This window comes from Anopheles funestus, chromosome 3RL (genome assembly GCF_943734845.2).
Source record: "Anopheles funestus chromosome 3RL, idAnoFuneDA-416_04, whole genome shotgun sequence".
NCBI lineage: Eukaryota > Metazoa > Arthropoda > Insecta > Diptera > Culicidae > Anopheles > Anopheles funestus.
In genome coordinates, this window is record NC_064599.1 from 20464517 (window position 1) to 20488234 (window position 23718).

Consider the following 23718-nt stretch of genomic DNA (forward strand, 5'->3'; position numbering starts at 1 on the left):
TAACATATTTTCCGGTGTCGAACCTTCATTTTAAAGAAATTGGAATTTATAATTTCTCTACTATTGAGTGTGAGAATATTAAGCTAACTCTCAGCCTTATTTAGCTTCGTTTGCCGTTATGTGTCTTTTTATTTGTTCAAGGTTTCTATTCGTATTAACTACTTTTAGCTACATTTATTGCTTTACCTGAGATTTCAATCGATAACGAAACATTTTTAAATCGAAACCGATCGATCACAAACTATTTAAAATATTTGCACGGCGAAGATAAAATTAAGTAACAGAAAACAAAAGGTAGCGGTCCTTTAACTTATCTGTAAAGTTGTCTTTTTATGCTTGATATTATCATGCAAAACTAGTAACACCTGCTTGTAGATTGCAGGCTCCAAACTTTCGCTGCCTCAAACTCATTGGACACATTATTCTATGTCGTGATATTCTATAAAGGAATGTACTTTTGAGCCGGAAGCTTCAAGCTTCTTCCTTCCGCCTAGTTCGGTTAGTTCTATGATAACTACGTTTCGTTCCACTATCCCACCCAGCTGCTGTACTAGCTTGTTTGCTGCATCCATCGTCCCACCCGTGGCCAACAGATCGTCTATTATCAACACTTTCTGCCCTTCGGCGATGCTTCCTTTTTGTATTTCGAACACATCCTACAATAAACGCAACAACGAAATAATTCCGTATTTAAGGTGATAGGGAAAAGGGAAAACAATAAATACGTACAGTTCCGTACTCCAGAACGTAGTCCTGTTGGGCGCATGTTCCCGGCAGTTTACCCTTCTTTCTTATCGGTACGGATGCCACACCCAGCTCAGCCGCAATCAGCAAACTGAACAGAAATCCGCGAGCTTCTAGTCCAACTATCACCTGCACATCTGGGCAGGATTCACGGACGTAGGACACGAGCACATTTTTTATGGCTTTGCAAACCTCGCCATGTCGCAGTGCGGTAAAGATGTCCCTGTAAATAAGATAAGTTAAGTTTCTATAAAATCCGGTGTAAAAGCATGTAATACACACACTCACTTGAAAAGTATTCCTTTTTTCGGGAAATCTGGATACTCGCCAATGTGCTTCTTGATCAGTTCCACATTCGCACTTTGATCGGTTGACATTGTAATGTTCTTGCTGTTGTTCTATCTACACAAACACGCACAGATCTAACTGAACCGGTACCGCTTGTTCTACTTTTGGAATGATTTCTCTTTGGCAAAAAGGGTAGCTTCTTATTGTATAATTTCTGTTACTCGCACAGCATCCGAGACGATTTGTTGATAACAAAAATGTGCATGATAACAAACCCGGTGTTTACAAAACGTCAACTGTCTGCGTTCGTTGAGCAGATGACCACACAGCAGCGCACAGCATTAATTTTTGATATTATCGTTTTAATACACGTATTCTATTTCTGTTTAACTTGTAACATTTAAATTTTAGCACCACGAAATAATAACCGATTGAAGGGTTTTTAGTTTCGAAATAAATGCAAATAAAACACCTTGCGAAGTACGCGCTTTTGTTGTTGAAACAGCTGTCATCTGTCAGCTTCTTCTGTTATACAGCGCGTGCTTCATGGCTCAAATCAAATGAGCCAGTATAACAGAAACAACTTTATGTTCAAATTTAAACGTTGCATACCGTTTCATAAAACAAAAATATTTTCAATGCAAAAAAGTTAATGAAACAGTTTTTTTATAAGAGTATTCACACATGTGTAATGGTTGAGCAAATGGCACCATTTCATAATCCATTACGAATGCAGTTTTCCTATCTTTCTTTTATCTGCACGATTCGAGTCTCAAAAATAGCATCATGGACAGTCAATAAAATGATAACAAATCATCTTCCCTTTACAACTCCCGGCTCGTATAAAAGCTTAATCGATTGGACTGACCAATTTTATCGACATTGTGTCTTCAATTAGTTAAAACCACTTCCCTTTGAGTGCACCAACGCGGACGTGTTAATTGTCTGTTTTAAACCTTGTGAAAATTCTACAAATTATAGCCAAAATGAAATCGCTGTTGGTGCTAGTAGTTTTGGTGGTATCGCTAGTAATCGCTAACCCAATCCCAGTACCATCAGACGTCAATCAGAAGATGCTGGTACCGGATGGCAATAGTGTTATTTCGAGTGATGCACATTATGTGCCGGATAACGAAAATCCTGCCGTGTCTATCTACGTCGACATTCTTAAGGATGCTGAGCACGTGAAAGATCCGGAACCGTATCTGACTCCGGAGCACCCGAACGTTGACGAGGAGAATGATGATGAGCCGGCTCTGATCAGTCGTAATCCGGCGATGGTCAACGTGCACGTTGCAATCGATAATCGTGGTAATGGCGATGGAAGTGATCTGGTTAACATCAACTAGGAGCAATATCGCTTTCCCGCGGTTCCCGTATGTCTAACGAACAATAAACCATATCGGTACTGAATTCCTTTTGCATGCATAGATTTTTCTGGACTGGTTGTTCAATTTTGCTTTGCAATTCATCCAAAAGCCGTTGTTTTAGCTCTTGCGCTGTAGCACACTGCGTCGTCGCACACAGTTCAATTGAACAAGACTCCTCGTAATCGGTATATATCGATTGCAGCAACGTCAGTATTTGGTGAGAATATCTATGCAACGGAGTAAAGGAGAACATTAATTACAGTTGAATGATAATACGATAAGAATGATCAAATACACCGCAAAACGCATCATACCTGCTGTATAGTTTCATCCGCAATCGCTTCTCCTCCATCCGATCCAACCGTATCATCGTACCCTGCCAGTACGTATTATCAGCACAGTATAGCACTGTTTGATTTACAACCGTCGATAGTACTTCCACAAAACCTAATCTGCCGACACAAAACTCCTTCATTGGAACGTTCGGTTCGCGCTTGTATCGTACTTCCAGCGATAGGAAATCCGATGTGGACGTTACGGCCAGCAAATCACGGCCAATTTCCGCAACACTACGAAACTGTACCCATAGGTCGGTGTTGCAGAGTTGTTGCTGCTGAAGTTCCAACGAACCCACGTTCAGCTGTAGCTCGTCACATTCCGTATCGAATGTTTCAACGTTATAAGTGACGAAACAGTTGAATTGAAACCCGCGGCCAAAGGGAATCAGCGAAGATAGATCACAAATTGCAAGGCATATTGCCGATTCTTCCGGATGTAGAACGTTTTTCTAAAATGAAAACAAAAATGATCGTTATAGTAATTTGTAAAATGTAGGAATTTTACTCTGCTTTACCTTGTTGGCAATCCATTCCTGGTGAAAGTTGAAATCGTTTTCGAACATATCATCCATTTCCATAATTTCTTGGTAAGATTTAAAGTTGTAATCATCATCTCGGAGGCGGTAGAACCGAGTGAGGAAAGAAACGGACTGATCATTTTGGGTGAGCAACAGCAATCGAAGGTTGATTAATGTTAACCGTCTGTAAAGAAGGAAAAATATATTTAAAAAAGAAAGCTACAAGTTTTTGAATTTACGGAATATTAAATATAAATATTTTTATTTATTTATAATTTATGATTACAGCTTCGACCGTGTTGTCAGCCTCTGAAGCTGAAGTAGTACAATTATCACAAGGCATTTCCTCCTTGTCCTTTGCCTTATCCCGGGCATACTCGGTTATTAAATATAAATACATGAAATTAAGATTGTTTGACATAAGTAAAGAAAAAAGATAATTTTTAATATTCTCCAAATATAATTATTTATTCCTATGTGATTTTAATATTACGACTATTGATCTTCTAATAGTATTTTATAACAAAAATTAAAATAAAACTAGTTCTCGCGTGTTTAAATCCGGCGTTCCGTTACCAGGCACTCATTTTCCAAACGAATTTTCCCCTTGAGACAGATTGTTTTTTATTTTTTTTGTTTGTACCAGACCCATCATCAGCAGACCCCGTCACTCACAAGGATAAAATGTGTGTTCGCCGGTTCGCCGAACCGATAGCACACATGGCAAGCGAGCGCGCTCAGGTCATGCAAGTAGTTCACGGTAATTGGATCCCATCCACTTCAGGCCAGAATCAGCCACGTTCTACGGCGTACACTGCGGGACTGCACACGCAATCAGTTCGCAAACGCTCTCCACTTTTGCTCAGACGCTCAGACGGTTCTCGGTCGTAACGGCCGAGTGTCACGGCTATCAGTTTGCAAGTATGCGAGAGAGAGAGAGAGAGAACGCACGGCACTGCAACCAACCGAACCTAAAAACCCGAACTGGCCCTTGGCTTGGCTCGGAAGCCAACGGTGGCCGTTGTTCGGTCAGTTCCATGCCAAACATCACCGGAACCGGACGCAGTACAACCGTCGGTCGAGTCGAGCGTTTGTGTGGTAGGTTCGTCACCCTTGGACGGTGTTGGCGTATCGCGCGTGTGATATCGGAGTGTGTTCTTGCAAATTGCCGCACACCGGAAGCGAAAGTGGGATAGCGCACAACCGACACCAGTCGGGTTTTTCGCGGCTGCGTGCAGCTCTCGACCGTATCCGACCAAATAGCATCCTCATCCTCACACAACCGAGAGTGTCCAACGCGGCTCTTTTGTGTCAAAACGATTCTTCTAGCCGTACCGTTGGCGGTGCAGGAGACACATCGAGCCGTGGCGGGTGTTACCGTCGATAGTGTTTTTGTTCTATTTTTGTAAGTGATTTCTTACTGTTCTGGCGCAAATTCGTACATATTTTCCGTACCCCGTCACACCGAGTTGTTACCGAATTTTCGGACAGTGCGGAGATCCGACCTGTGTCACCTGTGCATGCTGAGTTATTACCGCACAGTTGTTTTCCTTTATTCCCTCCCGGGGGTGCATGAATGTCACAAGTGTGCAGGAAAAGTGTACAACACACGGTTCGTGTATAGAATGTGCTCTGGTGTAACTGAATCTTCGTTTGTTTCTTTTTGAATGCATCATCATCATGTGCTCGGTACCGTAGCAACCATATCATTTCATTCACGAAAGGTACAGGTGGGGGAAACAAATATTGGCCAATTTTTTGGTGCAGTGTTACGAAATTGGAAAATTCATGTGTACAAAAAAATACCTCCCCAGTGACTGAACCACCACACTGCAGGCTAGAATCGGGTTTTTTGGCGTAAAGCTCGAGAACTCCTTGAAACACCGGGGAGAAGCATGCCTGAAGTATGAGCGTTCTGTGAGTACCGAAAATTGAGTGAATTCTTGCTTGTCCTACGAACAATACAGACACACACAAAGATGAAAAACATTAAACATTTTAGTTGGAATCAAAACACTCACCGCGTCCTCTGGCTGGGGGTGGAAATTTTTGCAAACTTTCGGAAAATTTGTGCTTGTTTTCTTTGCAAAATGACACTAACGAAGAAAAAGCACTCATAACAATGCGTCCTATGTCAACCGCTGGAGAAATGTTTGTAGAACACTCTTCGAACAGTAAGCATGGATGTTGTCGCTCGTAGCAACAGCACACCAACCAACCCTCCCTCCCTGCAAGGAAACGCTTTTCCTTAACGCTTGTGTATGTATTGGCACACATCTCGTGTAAGCATGCTTATCGTCTCCCGGACAACCGACCCCTTTCTTCTGCTGGGATGGATAAATTCACAACTACCTTTCTCAAACCGAACGGAAGTCGGTGGGAAAGCGTAGATCGATACAGTTCATCGTTTGGCCCTCCCCACATCGCCGGTCGGTGGGAAGGTTCCACAAGCAAGGGTTGAGAAAATGTGGTTTGATTGAGCAAACAACATTGGAAAGGGATTTCAAACAACAACAACCAAAAAAAACGGAGGGGATGATGATACCGGTTGTTTCGTTATCTAAAACTAGTGAAAAGGGGAAAAAGGATGGAAACCGGTGTTAGGTAGCTATTGGTATGGGAATTAAATACCAACCACATACAAATGGGTTGTTATCAATGAACGAAACCTATTACGTGGTACAACATTTCGGACACCTTCATTTGAAGGGGGGTTTTTTTTGTCTACGATTGTGTTGAAATCTTTTTTGTGTGCCATAAAATGGGTTAAATGATTCATATCAAAGCATTAAAATAGTTTTTTTTTACTTTTTTTTGTTTTTAACATGTTTTTAAATAAAAAATATTAAATATTTCAAAGAATTATTTTTCAATGTTTTTCTTTTCTTTAAAATTTGTTTAAAAAAAAAATCCTACAAATATTTTATATAAAACTTAAATTTTTAAAATGTTTAAAAATATTGTAAAAAAATATTCCCAATAACATGGATATGGAAGGGTTTCATTTAAAAAAAAGTCCCTCGAGGATAGGTGAGCCCAATTTTATAATTAAACCAACTGATTAAAGTGTTCCCATTGCGCTCGAGTGTAATTTATTCACTTTTGACTGCACAACGCATATTTGTGCTTTATAATGAGTTTTTTTTCAGCTTTGGGATGGTGAATCGATCCACTACGTAAGCACAATGCCCGCACAATACCAAAAATTTTTGGTTAAAGTACAGTAATGCTCAACCGTTCGTGCCGTTTATCGTGCAAAGCGCAAAAAGTTCTACAGCAACAACAAAAAAAAGGTTAATTTGCATATCATTCGTGCATTCGTGGCTGGGCGCCTCCATCCACGTTATTGGCTTTATCGTTTTATCCCTGTTGACAAATAGGTACACGCACAAACACACAACTGCACGTTCATGCAAAAAAAAAGAAGGTAGAACAAAACATAAACAACGTTCTACAGTTTGGTCCCGATGCGGGACAACCGAGGGCTCTTATCTCAAGCGGGTCGCAACAAGCGTGTGGAAAACTTTTTAATTGAATTTCGAAGCTAATTAGTTCACTTTTCCTTGTCGTCCCATGTGAGCGTCCTCGATTTGCAATCGCCAAGCGCACACAGCAGACTGTGTGATATCGTCGTCGTTTGCACTAATTTCCATTTCACCAACATCACGATGTGTGTGTGTGTGTCCACATTACCCACCCAACAATCCACCCACCCTGTACATAGCGCTTCGTACACTGGCAACGATGATAACATCATTAACTGAGTGATTGTCATTGGCGAACGAGTGTGTCGCTCGATGAATAAAGCACCGACGATAAGTGTACCGGGACACGCTAGAATGCACTTTTCCTTACTTGTTTTTTTTTTGTTGTTTGCTTGTGCGCCGAAACACTCGGCAAGACACTCACGGATGGAGGCGGGGACACAAGAACACAAAACACTGTTTGAAGGTGCCTCCGCTGATAAACTAACCAATTGAAGCACAAAATTGCATTCAAGAAGATTATGCACCAGGCACGCTGTGTGACGCTCGATAAATGGGGATGCCATCACGGATGACAATGAGAAGGAACGGGGATGATTTAGGAGATTGGTGGGGGCGAGGGACTAATTTTATAGACAACAACCCTTGTTTCAATCGTACCTGCTATCGATGCGATGGGGCGGGGTAGCTTACAATATTGATGAAATGTAAGATATTCGATGGTAATGGGAACGCGAAACACAGCTGATTACAATGTCGCAATATACAGAAAGAGAGAGAAAAAAACTTTGTCACGGTCCGATAACATCTGATGTGATACGTGAGTTGGAATATTATGGAAAATGAATAAGTATGATGAGAAATGCTTCAAACTCTTTTTTTGGAATTCACGATACTTTGTTTCGTTTTTGTTTTAAGTAATTTTATAAATTAGTCTATTTTTTTATTAATGTAGAATAGCTAGACTATATTTGCTTATAACTCTGGATTTCAGTACAGAAGCTAGAATTGATGAGAACAATAATTCTTAGTGAAACTGAGGTACAGTGCTAAACATAATTATAAGCTCCTTTTTTATTACAATTTTGTTGTATTATTTTTTTACACATATTGTATTGCCCGTCACAACAACAACAGCTAGACATGTCCCGAACAATGCAGTAAAATCTAAAGATGAAGATCGATATCAAAATAATCTCCACTTTCTTCCTTGAGGAGCGACTGAAGGTTTTAGTACAGAATGTTTTAAGGACAACTTAAGGTTTTACTACAGATCGCCAATCCTTCCAATAGCGGTGAAATGCGTCGGACAGAACGTTTTTAGTTAAAAAATAAAATGAAAAATCCTACTTTTTCGTGGCCAAAATAGAGAGACAATTAACCACCATAAAAGTATTAAAAAAATGATAATATTTTTAGTCAGAGTGCGATTTGCTAACCTTCTGGCCAGCGGGTCTACGGCCGATAAGGTCGATAAGGCAGAGTCAAGCTAAATTTGTTTCATTCAATTATCTACATCACTTTTTTATCATTGCCATTCAAAATTAGTCCATTTTTTAATTAAATCGTTACTAACATCAAATCATTCGCAACGTAAAGCGATTTATTTCTAAGTGTTCTAAATGTTAAACTGAAGGTTACATAACCCTCATTGTCGCATTCTTTAATTTTTGTTATTATTTAATACAAAAAAATATTCTTATAGTCACGTCACGTACCGTAGTAAACATGAAATGTTACGAGAAGAAGTTTTCTTGTGTTCTAGTAATAAAAGAAAGAAACGAAAAATATATTTTAAATCTTCATTTATTACTCTTGTATTTAAAATTTAGTAACCCAAAAGAAAGACCATAAAAAGACACAATAAAATGTTTACGTTATAGCTAAAATGTCTGACTCGATTCAACAGTACTTCTAACCCCAATTGCTTAGAATGACTACACACGCGCTTCTCCGTTGGTAACATTAAACCTTAACCGTTGATATGGCCTTCACATTGGCAGCATAAGTATCTCTTGACCTCAGCTCAGTTTTCAATTTCTACACATTTTCTCCACCATCAATCGCACCACCCATCCGGAGGTAGCAATCAAAAGGCGGAAAAGGGGAACAAACGATTCACTTGCTTCGCTTCTCTCTCTCTCTCCTCCTCTGCCTTTCTTCCATTAGCCCTTTATCGTCCCACAAGCTGCAATAGTAGAGTCCGAGAATCAAATCTACGACCACGGTCACGTTTCGTAACGCGTCTTGGGTGTGCCCACTCGCGTTCCCCGGTAAAGCCATAGGTTAAATCAATCCCATGTATATAAACTACACTGCTGCACCGTACAGCGAAACCTCGGTCTCTATTAGCCATCCGGCTACCCCACAAACTACCCATTCCACTTGACTGTTTCACTTCCTCCCACACCCTAGTGTGCCGGACCTTATCAGTGCGTGATCAAATCGCATGAATCTTAGAGCATCTTGCGGCGTAACGCGCAAAACATCGCGTCGGATTGAAGTTAGTGGCATCGGTTTGTTCGTGCACGTATCGCGTTCAATTAAACCCACTGGAGTGTTCGTGTCTGAGTGTGTGTTTGTGTGCTAGTAAGTGCCACTGGATCTGTTGCATGATAATTTTGGGCAAAATGATATCAATAGCCACGCAAAAAACTAACACAAAATGGTCCCCTTTTTGCGCTCTCTTTCTACACACTAGATAATATCTAACAATTGAACAATTTTTACATATAAGTTAAAGTCCATTTGTGCTGTACACCCACATTAAAAACCAGTATAAAAACGTATCAATCAAAAAGCCCACCGAATGGAGAAGGTCGTGTGCGTGATCGTGCGACATCCGCATCGCCCTGCGCTAATGGTGATGCGTCGTCGAGCATGCTGCGGCCATCGTGTGACAAAATTACTTTCGGAAGTTAGGCAACGTCCGGTTGGATGAATTAAAACCCTCCCAAACAAAACAACCTACCCTAAACATTTACTCTTCCATTTGGAGACGATCTCAGTTTTTGCTGGTCCAGAATCGGTTACCTAAATCGCTTTATTTATTTTGTTTTACCCCTTCACAACTGCCGCACCCGTACAACACACAAAAAAACACATGTGCGAGGTATCATGCCTTCCCAACTTGTGCTATAAAAGTGTCTGAAAATGTTAGTTTGTACAATGTGCTATCTGTATGCTCGGTTTTTTTCGGCAAAACGAACCCAAAAAACAGTACGCAAATGTTTAATGGCTGGGAAATTCTTGTACAATTCCACATCGCACATATCACCACCATCAAATGTTTGCAAACATTTCGTATGTTTAAAGCACATTAGACAAAACAAAAATAAATAAACCGTCTGCCAAATGACGATCGTAATAGAATAACGCTGGTAGTGGATGGAACGATATTAACATGATTTAATTGAGTTGTAAATAGCTGGTCTAAATGCATTGAAAAAATGAATAAAAATCGTCTGTCTTGTGTAGTGCTTTTGTGAAACAATCGTACCCTTGTACTGGGCGAAACTCATACTCATTAGCTGCATTCTATTAACACCAGATTTTCACATCATTATGTGATTTTCTCTTATGTCATCTTTGTTTCAGATGAAACCGAGTGACTGTAATGAGTTGCTGCAGCACTTAGTTGCAACTAATGAGATATATTATTTGATCTTATTGTATTTACATTTTAATATTAAAGGTACTTCCCGCGATACATCTATTAGACAGCTCATAAATTTGATAGGTCAATGATTTTATAACTTTAATAAGGTAAAATTAGATTGATAATGTCTAGATTTAATTTACACTGTCCAATAATTTTATGTAAGTTTTGTTTGTGTTTTACTTCTGAAAATCAATTAAAAAGCAGAATACATTACGAGTGTTACTTTGAAACAAAAAAAGGAATTTTTTATCTTTTTCTTCGCCGAATCTTTGCGATTTGCTATAAAAGTATACCTCCTGTACTACCTGTATAAAACATTTGGCAACTAAAGAAAATATTTCTAGTCTTCTCAGACCTTTTTTTATCAAAACACAACCCCTCTAAGAAGACCACGATACTCTTATCTTAAGCACTTCATACAGTCAGCAATTGGCCCTCTTTAGCCACTCGGCTGTCGGATTACTGCAATTCTTAAGCAGCTAAATCCCCAATCATACTGTCCGCCCACACACCAATTATCCAATCCTCTTACCGAAGAATCAACAACCTCATACTTCACACCGCCCATTCGTATGCTGATGGTTTGTTACTCTTACTCTCTTTACACTCGTTCAAGTGTGCGCTCATTAGCCGTACACTATGCACTGTAACGCTGTCTGAAATAAACGCAAAAATAATGCGTAATTGCTGCTCATCAACATTATACGCGGTGTCAGCATCATTTGCTGACCAACCTGAATAGGATTTACCAAAAAACCATACACAAAAACCATAATAAAATGGAAGTGTAAATGAGAAGATACCCCACCGTACCCTAATGTGCTCATTTTCCGCTTTTCCGGTTCAAAGTCGTAAAGAAAAAATAAACTATCATTATCGGTTTTTTTTACTCCCTTTTTTGTCTTTTACCTCTCTTTAGATTTCAATGCCGTGTCCTGCTTTGGAGCCCTTTCCGTCGTACCACACCCTGTGACAGGATCGTTCCAGAAAGGGATCACCGCTAATCACAGTGCAATCAATCAACGTCGGGTGATACCACCATTTCACTTCAATCCGGTTTGCAATTATGCCTCACCAGCAGCACAAACCAATGTACCGAGGTTGCTGAAGATTTGTCTTCCCCACCTCCCACCCTTTCTGGCCAGTAGCAGTACCGGAACGTTCCGGGGAAGGTCCCAGCAGCAGTAACCCTGCCCTTCTGTTCACAGGGTTACATTTAGAGTGGGCTACGCCACTTTGATACTTCCCTCTCGGTCAACGTCTAATCGGATCGAAGGACGATCGATGGACGAAAGCGTGGCGCGACTACATGAAAGGACACACCAGGACCAAATGGCGCATCATTAAGCGCCTCTTTCTCTTCTTTACCACCCTCTCAGTTATTCCACTCACCGTACTCTACCTAATCACCTCCGATCATCTCTACCGATTTCGTCAATATACGGTAAGTTTCCTATTTAGTAAACCTGGTTAATACCAAAGATACGGTATCGCTCATAGGCGAATTTTGAAATTTAAAAGCACAATAATTTTATAACACAAAACTTAAGGAAATCAGAAAATTTTTATTAATAATACCTTCAATCAATCAAACATTTTTAAAAATGATTTTATCAATATTTTCCTTCAAAATCTTGCCTTAGAAGCAAAAAGTACCTTGAGGACTATCTGTACTAAAATAAAATCTTAATTTTATAGCTACTGTTAGTATACTGAAGTATAGTTTGCTATAATTCGTCCACTTAAGTTGTGATACTTTTTTATAACGCGATATTTGAAAAAAATGTCTCTTTCTTCGGTTTTGAGTTTAAAAGGATAAAGTTTCAGGCACTGATTTCAATGGTCCGTTTCAAAACACGTAACATCCCTAATCAATCACTCGTTTCGCTGTTAGAGCAATCTAAAAATATCTGAAAGATAGCGTGTACTATTCATTTGTCCCGATTAGAACTGGACAAACCACTACTACTTTGCTTCAAAATAGAACTCAATAATAAATCGGACAAACAACGGTCAAACGACGTCAAACAGAAAAGAAACAGTTTCGCTTACTATCTTTAGCTAACGTATCGGTGATTATAGAACAATGTTGCCTGGGTAATTATTAATGCGGATAATGACGACGTGCATAATGGGCCGCTTTTCGATTACATGAGCAGCAGCCGCTACCTACAGAGTGTATGTGTGGGTCGATTCCATTCTAAAATTAAATCCTTTCCGTTGACAAATGAAATCAAAGAACCAATCAAATTACACTTTCCTTTTACTAAACCTGCTGCCGCCTGGTATACACCATTGCATCGTTTAACAATATCCACAAATGGAAAGACCAAATGAAGGTCCAAACAATAGGAAATTTCCAAACAAAACATTCCTTTCACCGTGGACTGATGTTACGCTCGACCTAAAGAACCCGTACTTATTTATCACTTTGGTTGCTTCCATTATGCTGTGATAGACTTCGAACTTATTGCCTCTCGTTGCCAGCTGTACATCGTGCTTGGAGGTACTGGTGGTCAATATGGCCAAAAACCAACAACGGCCACACGAACGAAACTCCCCGAAAGGATAACAAACTTTGTTTGTACTACCATTGACCCAGTAATTGATGGATTCCTGGTGTCCTCCGATACTGTTTCGAAGTTTCGGTCGATCGATGAATTGGATAGGGTAAAACGTTTGCTGGAGCTTTTGTCCTATCCATTCCATTGCATGCATCGTTGAAAACGGGCTGTCCCATCGTTTGAACGACGGTCACACAAACGGGTAAAAGAGAAGATGAACCTCAACGAAACCCAGTTACGAAAATTCTACCCTGTAAACTCTCGAAAAACGAAACAAAAACAGACTGGTTAAGGATACTCCAAAGGATCACATCACATCAAGTGGCCCGTAACGAGTGAAGGAATTTAAGAATGAAAACAAAAAATAAAGAAAAGTTCAATATTTCTTTCAATTTATTCTTGCCCTACGGTTGCGCGGGGACAGTGGAGTGATATCACTTAAGCAAAAAAAGAAACGTCAAGCTTGACCAAAAAAAAACCTTCCCAGATCTGTTTCAATTGTTTAGCCTTTAAGCCGAACGACATCTAAATAGCTCTCGTGCCTGCAAGTTTATTCACAGGCAATAGCACAGCGACCGCGAGAGCCAAGGTACCCTCCAAACGGAAAACGGGGAGCACGAGGCAAAGAAAACCTTTTTCCACTCGCTTGATTTCAGACGTACTGCCGATGTTCGGGGTACGCACAATATCTTGGGGACCCGGTTTTGAACGGTTCCAAAGAGGGGATGATTTTTTTATTATTAGTACCTTTTGACGTGAAAGCTAGCGACGCGAAAAACGAGTAAAGTGATCTATAATGATTCCTTGCTTTATTTCCTTTTTTTGGTTTCTTTAGTTCTATTTGCTTTTGTTAACAATTCTATCGCGTAAGCAGTTTGTGATGGATCAAAAATTTTACACTCAAAAAAAGAAGAAAAAGATATACAAAATAGACTCAATAGAATGGACCGTCTTTGGGTATTTATTTTTTAAATTCTTTACACAATCAGCTAGTGTCGATAATCGATAAGGAAGAGAGGGGCGACAAATCATACGACTTCCGGCAAACAAAACGTTTACGGCCCATCGTTCGGTCGACACTCTTCTTTACCTTTCGGTGCTATAAAAAATTGCCTATCAACCGAAGATAGTTAACACAGAGTTTTATGACTTTGTTCCGTGAAGTACCTGAACCGAACAGAATAACTCCCTCCAAATGGTAGAAAAACACGAACGAATTTACATGTGCAGTTCAACATAAAAACAAACGTCTTCAGATCGTTTAACGATTATTAAAAGTTTCCGTTTGATTATAAAGTACGGTAAATAAAAAGTTTTTCTTTAATATATTGGGAGTACTTCGAAAACATATTTCTACGTTCCGTTGACAAAAATACTTCGCAAATCAATAGATCCAGGTATTGCCGAACATTTACGCAAGCTCATACAATTTCACACCGGAAGCAGGTTGTGCTTCATCGACACACCAAAAAAAAAGCTTAAGCAAAAGCTAGGACAACATGACATTTCCGGTGTAGGAAAAAGCAAAAAAGAGAGATAAAAAGAGTAAAAGCATTGCAGTAAGCCATCCACACACAAACACTCCTCGGGCGGTGGCAAGAAGAGATCGCGTTGGTTCGGTGGTGTATTCGACCCCCGTGAAGGATACCATGATGGAGGGTACTACCCCTTAAACACCCCATTGCATTTGTTACATGGAGTGTGAGTATTCCCTTTTGGCACTCGTACCACCGTGTTTACCGGGTGTGTGAGTGTGTACGATTCTGGTTCAAATGAATCGTTGATTGAAGTTTACTTTACCACACAGAAGCCACCACAGGTTCTTGCTGGCAGGAGGGGGAAGTCACATTCTGACGCAATACGTGTTTGATTTTCCACTCCAGAGAGCTGCTCCATTTCCCGGTTACCGGTGTGTTTTCCTTTGGCCAGCAGTAAAGTTTTGTGAATCTGAAATAACATACAGTTCATAGAATGGTTTGCAAACACATGCTTCATGCCATTTCGTATTTCGATCCTTACCTTTTAGACGTTGCCACTGGTCCACAAGTTCTTGCTACGGAGAAATAGAAATCCTTTTTTTTGTTCGAGCACAAACACACAAACCCTTCACCGTATCTTCCGATTCGGAATGCTAAAAGCTTAAGCTGGAGGCTATTTTCTTTCATTTCAAAACGGTGACCGGTATGCCATTAATTTACACAATTCTTCACATAAATTGGAACATGAATTCAATCGTTATGAATCGTTCGGTTCCAGCTGCGACTGTTGATACACTCCCACACGCACGTGTAAAGGATCGTTTCCCACGTAAAAGTCATCTAACATTTAACCAGATCTTGTATGTCCCCGCCCCCGGAGGGGCAACATGAACACGAACGACAGCTGCATCTGTGACTGGTTTTCACAATGCAAATTTGCTGATTCTGATGATCGAGCAAATGTTTGTGTTTGGCCCGGCAGGCAAACGAAACGGTCCAGGTGCGTCACATGGCGATAAATGAAACCACCAAAAGCATGTAGCATCATCGGTCTGTTTGCTGCTGCAAAATTCACCACGGATACGGATGTGGTATAAGTTTCGTTGTGCCAACGTTGTGGAAGCTAACGGAAGAGTGACATGATGGCCGGAATGTGTTCGCCATAGTTATTCGCTGCGAAAAACGATATCGGAATTTTTAGTCGGTTTTGAATTTCTTTCTCTGAGTGTATGTTTTATCGTGTTCAATTTCTTAACGGATGCGTCCCGCTTTGTAGGAGTGACTGGTGAAGCTAGTGGCTTTTCGAACGGGCCACACGTAATCCAATAAGCGAAGTTGCGCCAACCGATTTTGTTTTTTACTACTGCAAAACACTTCAACTTGTCGGCTTCCTTTTCAGGAGTGTTGATCTTTTGGTCTTTTGGTATTCTTTTCAAAGCAAATATTCAATTCCTGCTACCCTGTTTCGGTTCGATAGAGAATGGCTGGAATGTTGTCACCGATCGAAAACACACGTAGGCGAAAGGACAAACTTCTACTATTATGCTGACTCGAAGCTGAAACTACAATGGAATGCACATATAGGCAATGTACTATTATTCCCAGCGAATTTCCTCCCACTGAAAGACACACAAAAATGGGACAATTGACATAAGAACACGTACCGCCCAAAACTAAATCGACCACCCATTTCATCGACCGGTAGCATCCTGTGTGTGTGTTCCTTTTTTCCGGTTTTAATCTTCTCCCCCTTGTTTGAAGCACCCATTACGCGGTACGTGACGAAACGATGCCACATTTACCACATTCTTAATTACGCCATAAAAGAGTGTGCACACTGCACACCCGCTTCTAACGCTGGCCCTGGAACTTGAAACGCCAACCGTGCTGTCATCTCATCTTCAGCAATTTACCGACAAAACGGAACCTACCCACCACGACAAGACATCACATCCCGGAAGATTTCAAATTCCTGGCGCATGGATGACAGTGCAATCCACTAACAAAAAAAAAAAGACAAGAACAACACAGATTCTACCCGAGGTCAAGCGTCTATTGCAAGTTCCTGCCGTACTGGAACGATCGCCGGAGAAGGTTGCCATTACCTTTCTCTCCGTTCGCTGTTCATTTCACTTGACAAACATAAGAGGTCGGTTAGGAAGATAAGAATGAAGAGAGAGAGAAAGGAAAAAAAAACTCTATTCGCAGATAATGTCACCACGAAGAGCACGGAAACACGAGCATGAAATGACATCGAGAAACCAAAAAAAAAGAAAGGAACTGCTTTTGTGCAAGAATTTTAAAACTTGACAGCTAAAGCGAACAATTTACCGTGATACTCGTTCGGTTTGTTCGTGAAGAATTGAACACTTTTAATTTAAAAAAAAGATGAAAAAAGTTTAACAAGATTTGAAATATTAAACTATTATTTCCATATTTCATTATGGAACTTGAGAAGCGTATAAAAATCTATTTAATAAAATACAAAGGCCGAATAATATGGGGTGCTGTTTAGACTAAATAACTACACTTCCGTCAGCCAACCGTTCTGGAACAATGGAACGGAAATTAAATTTTACGCTTATCTTGTATTCGACATCCTCATCAGTAGGTACGAGATGTTGAGCTTTGCATTGACTCTTTCCTAGAAATGGGCATTTTCAAAAGCTTTAAAAAATAAAAGAATTTATAATTAATAAAAGTATTTATAAAACCTTTTCCAGAGCATCGCAAGAAATACGATCACGTGTTACCTCATCAACGAGCTAAAATAAAGTTAATTTTGTTTACAATTAAATATTACTATTTACGCTTTATTAAAATCTCAATTTATCTCTCATAAAACCCTTGCCAAATATTTGGCTGCGACTGTCTCACATTTGCACGACTTGCTACGGGGGAAAAACAAATCGATAGTTCCGGTCAGTGAGCTTGGTCGATCAATTTTGAAATTTCCTCTACCTTACGATACACCTCGGAACCGGTGTTCCTTTGCAACGTTCCGTTGCAGATAATCTTCAGTCCACCCCGACAGCAAACTGGAAGCGTGCCAGAAAAGATGACCAAAAATATGCTTACGTTGCCACTGCTTTGGCTGGTATGCCCTTTTCGGTGAACAAATTTTGGTAGCTCAAGCGCAAACAATATATCTTCCAGCAGCAAGCCCTAGTTTTTGGCTGGCTATCGATAGGGAGTTACCATTGCGCCATGTCAAAACTCTCGCCCGATGCTGTCGGGAGCATCATGTACTTTCGGAGTACTTTGCATAACTACCCATCGGTATTGAATGCGTATTTTTTTTCCGGTAGCAGAAATGCACCAGAAGAATGCTTTGGGAAAACGAGAAAACAATATCGAAAGAGGATGTTTTAAATCACCACCCACCAGGTGGGCCAGGGCGCGCCCTTGCTCGTTGCCGTTTGCTGATGGATGCACTTTTAGGTTTGGTGGATGGGGATGCATATGGTGCATTATCTGTTATGCAATGTAGGTCAAACGAGTACGATTATTGTACCGGCAAACGGCCGTCAAGATCATACTGCATTCGAACAATCAAATGAAAAACGAAAAAAGCTTAATTTATAGCAGCAACCAGGCGTCTCCATTATGAAGCTTTTCAAACAAATTAATTGACCTTTTTTTCTCTTGATTTAAATTTAATCTATAAAACAAACAAAATGTGCTAAAAGTATTAGAAAAATATGTTTCCGATGTAGCCGCATCGTTATCATGTTGCATAAGTATTGACTCTTGAGGAAAGACTTTTCGCTACCAAAATGAAAATGTCAACAACAGGGCACGGTGGGAGTATTCCATGGTTTAGCCACGCTACGACGCAGCTGGATCCAATTGGTATCGTAATACATACCGCATAATTACCACCCATTCATTCATTGCCGTTTCACAAGAAACCCCAGCTGCAGTAACCGCAGGATGTAGAATGCCGAACGGTACACAACGCACCAATAGGTTACAATCGCTTCTCTGTGCGGGTTGCGCATTTTGCTCAATTCAACATGTTCCGCCCATCCGCTGCTAATATCGGCCAAGCAAAACAGTTCCCATTGGTCATCCGCACTTCAGACGTAGAAGCTGCAAACGACAGTACTGGAAGCAATTCGTAATATTTTACCATAATCAAGGCATAAATAATGGTGTAACACGCGACTGTTCGTAAACCTCCCGTGCAGGTAATAGCGTTTCTCTGCAGCAAACTTTTGGACTTGATTAACACCACCATGAGTTGTTTGTATGGCATTAAAAGGCCATTAGATAATGCAATGACAGAGGAAGCTATTTTACGATATTATTATACACAAAAAACTTTCAAACAAAAAATGCAGAGATACACAAATTTATAGTACAATTACAAAGTTAACTCCTATTTCTTTGCATTAAATTAAAAAAATATAAACAACCCTTTTAAAGAGTAATTTGTTATAGTGCACAAACTGATTAAATAAAATCCCTCCTTCGTTTGTATGATCTTGTTTAATTATTTTGCCAATACTTGCCCATCTTTCTACCACCAGTATGGAGCTATCAGTGGCAATGGCTCAGCACGCCAACAGTTGCTACAGTTCCGTGCGCCCATTCATCCCCCGGACGGAACAATTCACCATCTCCGGTTGGTACAGCATCGGCAGCACGCACATGACCGACAGTATCACGAACACCACCTGCGCAACGTTAAGAATAGCACAATCAACAGCCAGTACCGGCTGGACATCGACTATCTGAAGCAGCGCATGGAGCATCGTGTTGCTCGGTTGCAGAAAAAATGTACCGAGTACCGATTGAACGAGTCCAGTAAGCTACCATCCAATGCATATTCCTCCCTTTTTTTTTGGGAGGGATGAAGTGGGGTTTCTTTTGTGTTTTCTCACTACCATTTGGCGTCTCTGGTTTCCCCTTTTGCAGAGCACAACTACAAACCGAAGGCGTGGGAATATCTGATACAGCACGAGTACCATCTCGTGTGGTGCAACGTGTTCAAGGCGGCCTCCACATCCTGGATGTACAACTTTAATCTTATGGCCGGCTATTCACCACAGTTCCTACGAAAGACGAAGGATGTCCCGTTGCAGCTGGCAAGGCAAAAGTATCCCCGACCATCGGTGGAAAAGGTACATCTGTATTCCATTTTCTTTAAATATTCTTTTGTTTTGATTAAAAAATTATATAATTAAGCATATAATGACAATAATCACTTAATATATAAAAACAAAGTTTTTACCACGATTTGCATGATATTAGAGCTTTGTTTTTCTTTTACGCCTAGCGTAAAACCAATATCTGCTACACCTGATACTGGATTACAGGCCCGGGAGGCAAACAAAACATAAAATATGCAAACAAGATACCGAAACGGCACAACATGATAATTTCGCCATCATCGCCATAAAATGCAAAAAAGGGCTGTCCCTGCTCCCTACACCCATTCGCTGGGATGGGATTGATTTCATTATTAGCCTCGCCCCCGCTATCCTTCAATCAGCGATAATCAAATAGCGACCTCCATATTCCCTTTGCACTTTTTCCATATCGATAACAACCGATTGTTTCAACTTCCATAATGCCGGTTTCCTCTCTCTCACTCTTTCCGTTTCAATTACCGTAGCTTCAGGAAGCCATCAACGAATCGATATCGTTCATTATCGTGAGACATCCGTTCGAAAGGTTGGTCAGTGCGTACAAGGACAAGATCCAGTATGCGCTACCCAACTCGCATCATCACAAGCTGGGTAACCGTATCATACAGAAGTACAGGAAAACGGTCAACGGGAAGGTACGTAACGGCATGCATGACCTGTGAAAAATGAGGACTAAAATAGTAAATATATTGTTCCATTTTCTTCTCTTTGTATTTATTTTCCTGCTCCCACACCTGTGCAGCCGACGACACTGCTGAAGTATCCCACGTTTTCCGAGTTTGTCAATTATCTGCTGGATGAGATTAAACATCCACACTACGAGATCGATATGCACTGGGTGCCGGTGACGCACTTCTGTACGCCCTGCTTCTTCCATTACGATGTGATAGCGAAGTTCGAAACGCTCGAGGAGGACCAGAACTATCTCATTTCGATCGGGCACCTGGAAAGCGTCATCAAGCCACAGTGGAAAAATGCCGGCAAGGGTGCCCACACCAACGATATGCTGATGAAGTTCTTCTCGGAGCTGGACACCGCCCAGATCCGGGGACTGTACGATTACTATCGGTTCGATTTCGAACTGTTCGGCTACAGTGCCAAGGAGTACTTTAGGGACTAGAGGAAGGTAAACCGGGTACCGGGGATGGAAGTTGGAAGTAATGTTTTTAACTATCAGCAAAAAAAAGCCCAGTTCTATCCCCCGTTAAAACAAACGCACCCCAAACACAAATGTTACTTGATGATAGATCACTAGGACACACTCCTTTCAAGACCTCTCTATCCCCCCTCTCTCTCTCTCTCTATCTCTCTATCTCGGTTCTCGAAACCATGCGTAGAAAACATTTTGGGGCAATTTAAGCTAGTGAGATCACCATTACGTCAAATTACTAGTGATAGCAAGTTCCGCTCTTTCCAAGGATCAAATGGAAACCGCCCGCTAAGCTCCCCTTGCACACTGTTGTAACAGCGTGAATCGGTGGATGTAGGGTGGCATTTTTTTTTGGCGGCCTAGCAGTAACAGAAAAGACAAAGACACTACAGCAACAACAAAAAAAGACAACCACGCGGAACAGCTTAGGATTAGTAGAGGATAATTATATGAAATGCAAGCGCCCTGGAGCAAACTATTTTCTACATATTTGAAAGGATAATCAAAAACAGCAACAACAAAAAAACCCAATACATTATACATATAGATACGTCCATTAGCGTTTAAGCGACGGTTACTAAAAATATGCATATTTTGGTGTAAATTATTTCTCGACCAATTTATTATGGTTTTCGATTTTGCAAATTCGATTCGGCTAGGAAGGATAATATGACGAAGAAAAAACCCCGAACAAAATCCGTTTAATATATAGAATCGTGGCTCCATCATGCTAACCAGGGGATGGAGCTAGGTATATAGTGGTAGGCTACAGCTTTCGAAAGTCAAAGAGGCTTACGATCGAACCAAATCGTGATTGATAATAGTTTGTAAGGTAGATAGCATGTTTGTTGGCGTAGCGATTCAGTTGAATCGAACGCGCAATAGTTTTATCGACTTTTTTTTCTTTTTTGGTATAATTTTGCGTCTTGAATTGATTCGCAAGGAACAAATTTGCTTCCATTTTTTTTTTCAAACGTTGGAATTCGTGCATTGAACTAGTCAAGTTGGAAAGATTATTCTTAAACACGTTCTTTTTCGGTTTGCATAAAACCTAGCAATTAGAGCTTTACAGCTGGCAGTTTCCAACGTAAGTTTCAACACCAAAGATATCAATTCCAAGTCAACGCGGTAGAATGTACAAAACAGGATATCATGATATCAGATCAGCAGAAGATAAATAGACAGTTGAAAGGAGGTCCTGTACGTTAATTTGGCGTCGGTTTATCAATTTAGTGATGAATTACTATTTTAACATACACACCCAAAAAAAAAACCCCCTGTTCTGCTTGCTGAAGTAGAAATGATAGCAACCGATACGATCATAATTCAAAATTCCATACAATTAGATCAACGATTTGCTCGGAACGATTTCACGTATTTAAAGGCGAGAAGAAATAATGCATTGTAGTTTGATTCGTTTTTTCAACTGTTCCTTTCCTGAATCCTAACATTTGGGAATTTGTCTCGTAGATTGTGCAGTAGCAGTACGAAACGAAATGGCAATAATAAAGATTCTAGCAAATTAAATCCATTCTAAGCTTTGTGCATATCCTTACCTTTTATACGTACAGTTGTACAGTGGAACACCGATCAGCAAACGATCGTTGTGGATTTTTTTCCACACTTCACCGTAACGCACCAGTGGGACTTTTTCTTCCGGATTTGATGATCGCAGTAGTGGTGGAATGGTTTTCATACGTTCGTTCGTACCGTTAAATATTTCGCTTACGGTCAAACGGGCCATTTCTAGCTGTGCCTTTCGTTCCGCAGTTTGTTCACGCAACATTTTTAGCACCTCTTCGAAACAGGTAAAATTGTCCTCTAGCGCACTCGATCCGGAACGACCAAAGCAGCTGTCCAGAAAGTCCGTCACGATCGGTTCATCGCGATCGTCTAAATCTATTTGAACCATACAGCTTCCGATGCGTTCGGTATTTTCTACAAAAGCAAGTTGACGGAACTCTTCAAACCGGGAATGTACCACTAGCAAACCGACACTATCGCAACCATTCATATGGCGACGTTCGACCACAACCAACGATCGGTCCAGTTGAACGAGAATAAAAAGTTTTCGCTTTGTTCCATCATTTGCCCGAAAGAGTTTAATGCTAATGTTGCACGGTCTGTGGCATCCCATGACGGTGGACGTATCCATTTCGTACGGTGGTTCATTGAATAACCGGGAGCTGTTTTTAGTCGGATGGTGGTGTCCTGCATCAGCGACGTTCAGCACGAGCGGCACTTGACTCAAAATCGCCCGTTCCCGCACTTCAAACAGCCTCTTATCCTTGGTTATTACGTACACAACCGAACACTGCTTGGTGAGGGTAACTTTTTCCACAAAGATTGCATCATTTTGCAATCGTTTTGGAATGTCCTTTTCGTACTTTCCGTCGAGATTCATATCGTAAACGACCGAAAACGAAAACGCGCGTGAAATCAAAACAACTGTTTGTTGTTGTGACGGGGTGTGCGTTTATACTTACAGCGTGTTTTCTTCGTCGCAGGTGCAAAATGTACGGTGGTTTGGTCGATTTTTTTATTTTAACAACCGAGCTATGATCAAAGCAACAAAAATCTCTTAAAATCTCTGTACCATCAGATTCCTATCTGTCTTGCTTATTATTTAGTTATAGATAATTTATTTATAGATATAAAGTACGGAAAATTGTTGCAAATATGATGTTGTACAAGATTGCCCTTGAGCCACTGTAGAATTCAGTCGCGTTTATACATACATGTTTGGTTCCCAAAAATATATAAAAATATTTGAATTTAGTTCTTCCTGTTGTTTGATTTAATCCTTCTCGTTATATCCTGTTTTATGATGATTTTTATATGTTTAATTTTATATTATGCTTTAATTACAATTTGTACTATATTACATCAAACATCATTGTCGTGACCAAAGTACCTACCATTGGCTGTACTGAATTTTACCCCAACATTACAGTAATGTCATCAATAAC

At 40.4% G+C, this 23718-nt stretch overlaps 3 protein-coding genes across 5 annotated transcripts; 1 reads left to right on the plus strand and 2 right to left on the minus strand.

Annotated features, from left to right (window-relative positions):
- Nucleotides 1–105: 105 nt before the first annotated feature.
- On the minus strand, nt 106–1603 carry LOC125772248 (adenine phosphoribosyltransferase). The gene is made up of 3 exons (XM_049443747.1): nt 1033–1603; nt 730–967; nt 106–656 (listed from the first exon to the last, which is right to left on the minus strand). The coding sequence occupies exons 1-3, from the start codon at nt 1119–1121 to the stop codon at nt 420–422; spliced, it is 564 nt and encodes a 187-aa protein (XP_049299704.1). The 5' UTR covers nt 1122–1603; the 3' UTR covers nt 106–419.
- A 128-nt stretch (nt 1604–1731) lies between these two features.
- On the minus strand, nt 1732–23540 carry LOC125772240 (uncharacterized). The gene is made up of 4 exons (XM_049443715.1): nt 22306–23540; nt 3256–3442; nt 2717–3189; nt 1732–2629 (listed from the first exon to the last, which is right to left on the minus strand). The coding sequence occupies exons 1-4, from the start codon at nt 23151–23153 to the stop codon at nt 2374–2376; spliced, it is 1764 nt and encodes a 587-aa protein (XP_049299672.1). The 5' UTR covers nt 23154–23540; the 3' UTR covers nt 1732–2373.
- On the plus strand, nt 4275–22276 carry LOC125772244 (carbohydrate sulfotransferase 11). Of its 3 annotated transcripts, none has more exons than XM_049443726.1 (6): nt 4275–5175; nt 11324–11848; nt 18979–19255; nt 19367–19572; nt 20067–20234; nt 20342–22276. In XM_049443726.1, the coding sequence occupies exons 2-6, from the start codon at nt 11714–11716 to the stop codon at nt 20717–20719; spliced, it is 1164 nt and encodes a 387-aa protein (XP_049299683.1). In that variant the 5' UTR covers nt 4275–5175; nt 11324–11713; the 3' UTR covers nt 20720–22276. The 3 variants fall into 3 exon arrangements, with proteins under 3 accessions (XP_049299683.1, XP_049299684.1, XP_049299685.1); XM_049443727.1 differs by having other exon boundaries at nt 4275–4663; XM_049443728.1 differs by having other exon boundaries at nt 4309–4356.
- Nucleotides 23541–23718: the final 178 nt, after the last annotated feature.